The following is a 9,889-nucleotide window of genomic DNA, read 5'->3' as shown; positions in this document are numbered from 1 at the left end:
GTCCCTCCTCAATATGCACCGTCTCTCAGGTTACCCCCTACCATTGACATGAGAAAATCTGACATAGCAGACCCCTTCTGACTGCTCACATTACACAGCCACCCAGGGCTATAGTGGACATGAAAGCCCTGGCTGGCCCTGCTGTTTATCTGGTTTCTTTTTAAAATTTCTATACTAGTTTGGTAATTAAAGGCTACACCTCATACAATGCATTTGGAAATTGTTCAGACCCCACCTCCTTTTTCACATTTTGTTTTGTTACATCTTCATTCTAAAATGTATTAAATGAACAATTTTCCTCATCAATCTACACACAATACTCCATAATGACAAAGCGTAAACAGGTTTTAAGAAATTGTCAGCAAATTTATTACAAATAGGTAGGTAGGTATTCAGACCCTTTGCTATGAGACTCGAAATTGAGCTCAGTTGAATCCTGTTTCCGTTGATCATCCTTGAGATGTTTCTACAACTTGATTGGAGTCCACCGGTGTTACATTCAATTAATTGGACATGATTTGGAAAGGCACACACCTGTCTATATAAGGTCCCACAGTTGACAAGTCACTCTGACTGAGCTCCAGGGCTCCTCTGTGGAGATGAGAGAACCTTCCAGAAGGATTGCCATCTCTGCAGTACTCCACCAATCAGGCCTTTATGGTAGAGTGGCCAGACAGAAGCCACACCTCAGTAAAAGGCATATGACAGCCATCTTGGAATTTGCCAAAAGGCACCTAAATGACTTTCAGACCATGAGAAACAAGATTCTCTGATCTGATGGAACCAAGAAGGAACCCTTTTGCCTGAATGCCAAGCGTCACTTCTGGAGGAAACCAAGCACTGCTCATCACCTGGTCATTACCATCCAGACGGTGAAGCATGGTGGTGGCAGCATCATGCTATGGGGATGTTTTTCAGTGGTAGGGACTGGGAGACTAGTCAGTATCGAGTTAAAGATGAATGGAGTAAAGTACAGAGAGATCCTTGATGAAAACCTGCTCCAGAGCACTCAGGACCTCAGACTGGGGCGAAGGTTCACCTTCCAACAGGACAAAACCCTAAGCACACAGCCAAGACAACGCAGGAGCGGCTTCAGGACAAGTCTCTGAATGTCCTTGAACCCGATGAAACATCTCTGGAGACACCTGACAACAGCTGTACAGCGACGCTCCCCGTCCAACCTGACAGAGATTGAGAGGGTCTGCAGAGAAGAATGGGAGAAACTCCCAAATACAGGGGTGTCAAGCTTGTAGCATCATACCCAAGAAGACTTGAGGCTGTAATTGCTGCCAAAGTTGCTTCAACAACGTACTGATTAAAGGGTCTTATCAGGATAAAGGTAAGACCCAGATGTGTCGAAGTAACAATGTTTATTACAGCAACAGGGGCAAAGGCACAGGACGGCAGGCAGGCAGGCTCAGGGTCAGGTTAGGCAGAGGTCGGTAATCCAGAGGTGGGACAAAGGTACAGGACGGCAGGCAGGCTCAGGGCCAAGGGGAAGCAGAGTGGTCAGGCGGGCGGGCTCAGGGTCAGGACAGGCAAGTGTCAAAACCAGGAGGATGAGAAAAGAGAGACTGGGGAAAAACAGGTGCTGATACAAAAAAACGCTGGTTGACTTGACAAACAAGACAAACTGGCAACAGACAAACGGAGAACACAGGTATAAATACACAGGGAATAATGGGGAATATGGGCGACACCTGGAGGGGGTTGGACAGGTCTGAATACTTATGTAAATGTGATCATTTTTATTTTTATTTTTACAAATACATTTTCAAAAATATCTTAAAACATGTTTTTGCTTCTTCATTATGTGGGATTGTGTGTAGATTGATGAATACTTTCCAAATGCACTGTAGGTAAAAGGCCCTGGTGACCCTTTTCTACACATTGATTTAACAAATCAAAATGCTGGACAGTAATACAGAATAACAGATTGTATAATTCTTTATGATAATATACAGCACACCGCGCCATCAGCCGCCTTGATTTATGTCACAAAGCCATTAATTAATTTGCCACCTCATTTGGTAATTTGCCAACATTGATCAAGATAAATCCTTTCTAAGTACATCTTACAATAGACTTTGGTCTGAACCTGAACTCCTGTGGCTAAGCTTAAATCAATAAGTTCTTTATTCACTCTAAATCTAGTATATTATCCTTAACTTCTAGGTTAACAGAATGCTACACGCCTATCAGTAACATTAGAAGCCTGTTTCAGAACAGTGTCACTATTAGCCACTCACATTCCAGTGTCTTTAAGAGAAGAGTGAAAGGTGACATTTTGAATCAGAAGCTATTCAACACGCAATCTGGAATTCTTGTTCCTGACTCAAAATGGTCATGTAATTGGCTGTGTGTTTGACAAGATGTAGTTTAAAAGGATAAATACAAAAGTTCATTTGGATTGGAACTCAATAGCTTGCTTTATTGCAACTGTAAAGCAGACACTGACTGTGTGAATCTTCTTATTGAGTAAATGCTGAGCATAACACTGCAAACATACATTAACTGTACTGTTCTTTCTACCTCATGAGATAACTGGACTACGTTAGCAAACATACTTCCATATGGTCCCTTGCTTTGGTCTTGTGAGCTCCATAATTGTAACCCTTGTGTTCGGACACGTCTTTGCCGTAACCAGTAATGCTGCCATTATGATGACCTGACATAGGCCCCTTTCTAATCCTTTGTAGAAATTAGGAATGCGTTTAGAAAGTTCTCTCTCTCTCTCTCTCTCTCTCTCTCTCCTCCCTATAATCTTTGAAAAGTTGAAATGGGGGCAGACTTAGCTTTGAGGTCTCTACAATGTCCACATTGTTTTATGATCTGCAGTGAGAATAAGACCCAGGTCAGTTCAAGCTGTAACCCATCTTAAAGGCATGATCAAACAACATCTTTTGTGAATGATAGGCAGAATACATTCCATTGAAACATGTTAAAACCAATTGTGTGTGATATACACTGAGAGCACAAAACATTGGCAACACCTGCTCTTTCCATAACATAGACTGACCAGGTGAATCCAGGTGAAAGCTATGATCCCTTATGGATGTCACCTGTTAAATCCACTTCAATCAGTGTAGATGAAAGCGAGGAGACAATTGAGACATCGATTGTGTATGTGTGCCATTCAGATGGTGAATGGGCAAGGCAAAATATTTAAGTGGTAGTAGGTGCACCGGTTTGAGTGTGTCAAGAACTGGGTTTTTTCACAATCAACATTATCCTGTGTGTATCAAGAATGGTCCACCACCCAAAGGACATCCAGCCAACTTAACACAACTGGGGAAACATTTGGGGTCAACATGGGCCAGCATCCCCGTGGAACGCATTCAACACCTTGTAGAGTCAATGCCCCGGCGAATTGAGGCTCTTCTGAGGGCCAAAGAGGGTGTAACTCAATATGCCTAATGTTTTGTACACTCAGTGTATGTGAATATACAGTAGATTTATGTGCACAGGTTTGGGTTTTCAAGAAAAACATTTTAAAAAGTGTTCCTCAAGGCTAAAATACACTCATCAGTAATATTTTGTCTCAGGACATATCAACACTGTATTCATGCCTTTGTCATCCCTTTGTCCAGTCAACAATCTCCTAATAAGAGTGTTATTCCCAGTATTGCCCTCGAGTTCATCAGACAAGATGGCGCCGTACTGGATGGCTCCTACCCCTTGTGATTTTTTTTGGCATTTTCACAAAATGTATCCACTACCGTTTCTTATAACCGATGATAACTGAGATCTGCAGTTACTTACCCCAATTCCAGCTTCAACTTTGACTTCGACTCATCTGCCCTGGGCTCTTTCTGTAATTTCAGGGTAACCAAGAGGAAATGGCGGCATTACAGAGGCAAGAGAGGGGGAATTCTGGCGAGATTAAAGCAAAGAGAAAACCGGCCACCTCTTTCCTCCATTCTATTGGCCAGTAACTGATTTGCTACCAACAGGACTCTCGTAACTGCAATATTCTCTGTGTTTCTGAATCATGGTTTTCCAACTCGTTGGATTCTCCATTCAGAGAGCGGACGGGACATTAGAGTCAGGGAAATCAAGAGGGGGAGGGGTGTGCCTCTTCATTAACAAAAAATGGTGTTCTGACTCGAGTGCAGTGGTTGTCTCAAGCCACTGGAATACCTGAGGGTCAAATGCCGACCCTTCTACCTCCCAAGGGAGTTTTCAGCTTTTATCGTGACTGTTGTATACATTCCACTTCAGGACAATAACTATAACAAGCTGGCACTTAACAAACTGTATGAAGGCTATAAACAAGAAGGGAAACTGACATCCAGAGGATGCCTTCCTCGTTGGTGGTGATTTTAATTCTCTGTCATTAAGACACGTGACGCTCAACTTCCATTAACACGTCTCTTTCGCCACTAGGGATAAATCAAATCAAATCAAAGCAAATTTTATTTGTCACATACACATGGTTAGCAGATGTTAATGTGAGTGTAGCGAAATGCTTGTGCTTCTAGTTCCGACAATGCAGTAATAACAAGTAATCTAACTAACAATTCCAAAACTACTGTCTTGTACACAGTGTAAGGGGATAAAGAATATGTACATAAGGATATATGAATGAGTGATGGTACAGAGCAGCATAGGCAAGATACAGTAGATGGTATCGAGTACAGTATATACATATGAGATGAGTATGTAAACAAAGTGGCATAGTTAAAGTGGCTAGTGATACATGTATTACATAAGGATACAGGATAGAGTCCTAGATCACTGTTACTCTACACACAAGCAAGCATACAAGGCCCTCCCCCGTTCGGCAAATCAGATCATGACTCTGTACTCCTGCTTCCGGTTCACAAGAATAAGCTCAAACAGGAAGTACCTGTGACTCACTCCATTGAGAAATGGTCATCAGTATCAGAGATTATGCTACAGGACTGTTTTGCTAGCGCTGATTGGAATATGTTCCGAGACTCCGCCAATAACATCAACGAGCAAACCACCTCTATCACCGGCTTCACAAGGAAATGCATCAGCGACATTCTCCCCACAGTGAAGGTTTGCTGCTTTCTGTGGATTAACACAGAGGTTGGTGCTAAACTAAAGGACAGGGCTACCACACACAGGGCTATCGCTGACAACTCTGAGGCCATAGCTGAGGACAGGAACAAGTACATGAAGTCCTGCTACGAGCAAAAGTCCAATATAGGAATAAGGTGGAATCATATTACACAAGCACCTATGCCCATCGCATAGGGCAGATCAGCTGGCAGGCATATTCACATGGATTTTCAACCTCTCCTTGTCCCAGTCTGTAAATCCCCACATTTTAAGATGACTACCATCATTCCTGTTCCCAAGAACTTTAAGGCTTTATGCCACAATGAACACTGCCCTACAGCACTCACATCTGTAATCATAAAGTGCTTTGAAAGGCTGGTTATGGCACGCATCAACTCCATCATCCCAGACATCCCAGATGTGCATACGTTCCCAACACCATTGTCCTCTCCAAGCTCGTCACCAAGCTTAAGGATATTGGGATTGAACACCTCCCTCTGCAACTCAATACTGGACTTCCTGACGGGTCCTGACTGGTGTGACTTAAGGGAAGTCTTATGCAGCCCAACTCATCTCCTTCGCATAGAGTTGATTAGGCTGTTGATTGTGGCCTGTGGAAAGTGTGTCCCACTCCTCTTCAATGGCTGTGCAAAGTTACTCGATATTGGCGTAACCCCACCGCCACCATGGGGCACTCTGTTCACAGCATTGGTATCAGCAAACTGCTCACCCACACAATGCCATATACCCTGTCTGCCATCTGCCCGGTACACCGGGATGAAACCGGGATGAAACCGGGATTCATCTGTGAAGAGCACACTTCTCCAGTGTGCCAGTGGCCATCGAAGGTGAACATTTTCCTTCTGAAGTCGGTTACGACGCCAAACTGCTGTCAGGTCAAGATCCTGGTGAGGACGATGAGCACACAGATGAGCTTACCTGAGATGGTTTCCTACAGTTTGTGCAGAAATTTGTCGGTTGGGCAAACCCACAGTTTCATCAGCTGTCCGGGTGGCTGGTCTCAGACGATCCCACAGGTGAGAAAACCGGATGTGGAGGTCCTGGGCTAGCGTGGTTACACGTGGTCTGCGGTTGTGAGGCTGGTTGGACGTACTGCCAAATTCTCTAAAACAACGTTGGAGGTGGCTTGTGGTAAAGAAGAACATTCAATTCTTTGGCAACAGCTCTGGTGGGCATTCCTACAGACAGCATGCCAATTTGCACACTCCCTCAAAACTTGAGACATCTGTGGCTTTGTCTTGTGTGACAAAACTGCACATTTTAGAGTGTCCTTTTTATTGTCCCCAGCAGAAGGTGCACCTGTGTAATGCCACACCTGTCAGGTGGATGGATTACGTTAGCAGAGGAGAAATGCTCACTAACAGGTATGTAAACAGAAATAAGAGAGAGATAAGCTTTCTGTGCGTATGGAACATTTCTGGAGTCTTATATTTCAGCTCATGAAACATGTGACCAACACTTGACATGTTCCGATTATATATCTGTTCAGTGTATCTTTATTCCTCATGTGTTTTTGTTCTACCGTATGTTACCTTAACTACTACATTAATATTGATCATTGCATTGTTGGGTTTATAGATTTGCAAGAGATACATTTCACTATACTTGTGCATGTGACATTAAAACTTGGCTGCCTTGACAGACAGTTAAGAGTTCAAAGTGTTCTCAGCGCTGTCTTACAGTGGCTCTGAGTGACTCATCCATTTGTTTTACGTTCCCAATATGTCTTGAGAAGATAGCAGGGCATGGCTGGCACATGGGCTGGGTTCTTCCTGTAAAGGGATGTTCCAAGGAGCTTGGAGAGGAGGATGCCATTTCCTGAAGACCTTCCCACAATTGTGACGTAAACGCAGAGACCCCATTTAGGGATCATGACTAATTCACGAACAGTGTGTCCACCAGGTGTTATTAGTCAGAATGGTCATACATATTTCAGAAGCTGTTCTCTTTTGGATGAATGATTAGGAGCCTATCAACTGGACCATTGTCTATCAAAAAATATTCCTTGTTTTAAGAAGCTTTAAACATTTTAATCAACTTGGCAAACTACTATGACACAAGACATTCCCCGACTCTCTTGTTTTTTTTTATGGAGCTTGAATTTTAGAGGCTCCATTCCCTGCAGCTTAATGAACACAAAAGGCTTGAGGCAGAGTGTCGAGTCAGTGCCAATCCTACCTACCCCATTGTCCACCTGGATTTGGGAGGTTCATTTGTCCAATTGATTAGCTTCACATTTGACCTAGTGTCCATCTAAAAGCCCTGGCCACTCTTGCATAATTAGCTAGATGCCCTAAGGCACATGGACCTCTTTTGATGATCAGTTCTGGGCATAAGAGTGTGGTTATTGATAAATATACTGTACATGTTGATGAATAGACTTAATGTGCCTCTCAGTCCAGTCTGGTTACCAAATAGCCATTTCTGATCAATATTGGCTACAGTGTACTTTGATTTAATTTAATGACACCGTGTATATTTTTATAAAATGTTACCTCTAATGTGAACTGGAATGAATGAAGACGAAAGTTAGAAAACTGTTAGGGATTTGTGTGGTGACGTAAAGGGTGGAGGGAGCAGAGGAGGAGCGCTGTAGTGCACGATTACTAATCCGTAAACCCGGGATAACAACAGAGGCATTCAGCAGGTCATCGAATTCGGCAGCGAATCCTGAGCGAGGGGTAGTGGAACAACCAGCACAGCATTGAACTATAGTGGTACCCTTAGGTCCTAACGCAATGGTGCACCCGATAATATATTTTCCAATTCATGTGGTACTTATTTGTTTGCTAGAATGGACCCATATATCAGGCTTCAACCTGGATACCTTGAATGTCCTGAGGAAAGACGGAGAACCGGGCAGTTTATTTGGATTCTCTCTAGCCATGCACCGGCAACTTAATCCTTCAGATAAAACAATGTAAGATTTGTTTTTTGTTTGTTTGTGTTGTTGTTGCTGTATGAGTTCTGTTGCGTTTATTGCACTACGTTTGAGTTTGGTTAGCTACTTATTTTACGTCTCCACTTTACGCATAGTTGGATCATTCATCTCTCGAAGCATGGTAGCAGGTTCATTGGCCAAATTCTTATGGGACCGTTTTCTTGTCGACGGAGGTGAATAGGTACATTTAAAACTAATACGTTTTGTTGAAAACCTTTCCTAATTAAAAGCAACTTTCCGCAATTGTTTCATTATATAGATACATTATCCATTGCTTTTCCTACATGGGAATAATTCGTTGTCAGATTTTTAATACTTGTAGAAATTACGTTAAGGAATTTTGAAGATTTTTACTCCCAATGTTTTGTAGACCCACATGTTGAATGCGCTGTAGTAAGAGCACAGTGAGGATTTATATTCAGTAGAGCGTGGGGCCAGGCATTGTGTGTATGAAGAATGCCCTTTTGACAGAGACCTTGCTACAAGTTAACAATGGCAAACCAGAGGTAACAAGCTTTGTCACTCGAGAAATCTTGCATGTTAATTGAATTTGTTCCAAAGAAAGTGACTCTAAATCCCCAGTAACAAGTGACTACTCAAGGGATATCTATCTAACCCCTTTTCACAGTATTGGACACTGTAATGCATGCCTAGCTGTTATTTAAAAAGTATAATATTACTGTTATCATTTCAGAAGCCTTTTGGCAGTGTCAATTGGTCAAACAGTATTATACTGAACAAAAATATAAACGCAACATGCAACAATTTCAAAGATTTTACTGAGTTACAGTTCATATGAGGAAATCAGTCAATTGAAATAAATTCATTAGGCCCTAATCAATGGATTTCACATGACCGGGAACACAGATATGCATCTGTTTTCACAGATACCTTAAAAAAAGTGGACCTCACAATGGGCCTCAGGATCTCATCATAGTATTTTTGTGCATTCAAATTGCCGTCGATAAAATGCAATTGTGTTCATTGTCCGTAATTTATGCCTAACCATACCATAACCCCACCGCCACCATGGGGCACTCTGTTCAAAACGTTGACATCAGCAAACCGTCCACCTACACAACGCCATACACGTGGTCTGCGGTTGTGAGGCCGGTTGGATGTACTGCCAAATTCTCTAAAACAAAGGTGGAGGCGTCTTATTGTAGATATATTAACATTCAATTTTCTGGCAACAGCTCTGGTGGACATTCCTGCAGTCAGCCAGCAAATTGCACACTCCCTCAAACCTGAGACATCTGTGGCATTGTGTTGTGTGACAAAACTGTACATTTAGCCTTTTCTTTCCCCAGCACAAGGTGGCCCTGTGTAATGATCATGCTGTTTAATCAGCTTCTTGATATGCCACACCTGTCAGGTGGATGGATTATCTTGGCAATAGGAGAAATGCTCACTAACAGGGATGTAAACAAATGTGTGCACAACATTTGAGAGAAATAAGCTTTTTTGTGCATCTGGAACATTTCTGGGATCTTTCTGTGACCAACACTTTACATGTTGCGTTTTATATTTTTGTTCAGTGTACTTTGTCTGGGGTTCTTACTGTCAATATTTCCTTTCACCAAGGACTCCAGCCTTTTGCACTTATTGAATGAGTTCATAACATGTTTATAAACCCTGGTCTATAAAACAAACGGTTGTCATTCTACTAAATAACAACTCTGGCATCTTCAGTGGTGTGACCATGCTTTTCACTATTAAGCTGTGAGCCATTCTTTGACAGTTGAGATTTATTCCTGTGGAAAGAGCAATGATCTGTGACCTGTTGTTTTCCCAACAGTGAGAGTGGCTACGTGTGACATGAGTCAAGGTTAGTTATTGGTTTAGAACAGGAGTGCTAAGGGCAGTGGTCCAGACAGAACACACTGGGATTTTAACTGT

General features: G+C 42.5%; 1 protein-coding gene across 4 annotated transcripts in view; it reads left to right on the top strand.

The window, feature by feature from the left end:
• Positions 1 to 7,680: 7,680 nt before the first annotated feature.
• Positions 7,681 to 9,889, top strand: part of LOC110501452 (integrin alpha-6) — a 30,681-nt gene continuing 28,472 nt past the window's right edge. For all 4 annotated transcript variants that reach the window (XM_036958817.1, XM_036958819.1, XM_036958816.1 and 1 more), the window contains exon 1: positions 7,681 to 7,969. In XM_036958817.1, coding sequence (XP_036814712.1) covers positions 7,788 to 7,969 — 182 coding nt within the window. In that variant the 5' untranslated portion in view covers positions 7,681 to 7,787. The remainder of the gene's footprint in view (positions 7,970 to 9,889) is intronic.

Source organism: Oncorhynchus mykiss, chromosome 22 (assembly GCF_013265735.2).
Source record: "Oncorhynchus mykiss isolate Arlee chromosome 22, USDA_OmykA_1.1, whole genome shotgun sequence".
Classification (NCBI taxonomy): domain Eukaryota; kingdom Metazoa; phylum Chordata; class Actinopteri; order Salmoniformes; family Salmonidae; genus Oncorhynchus; species Oncorhynchus mykiss.
This window is presented reverse-complemented; position numbering and strand designations above follow the sequence as displayed.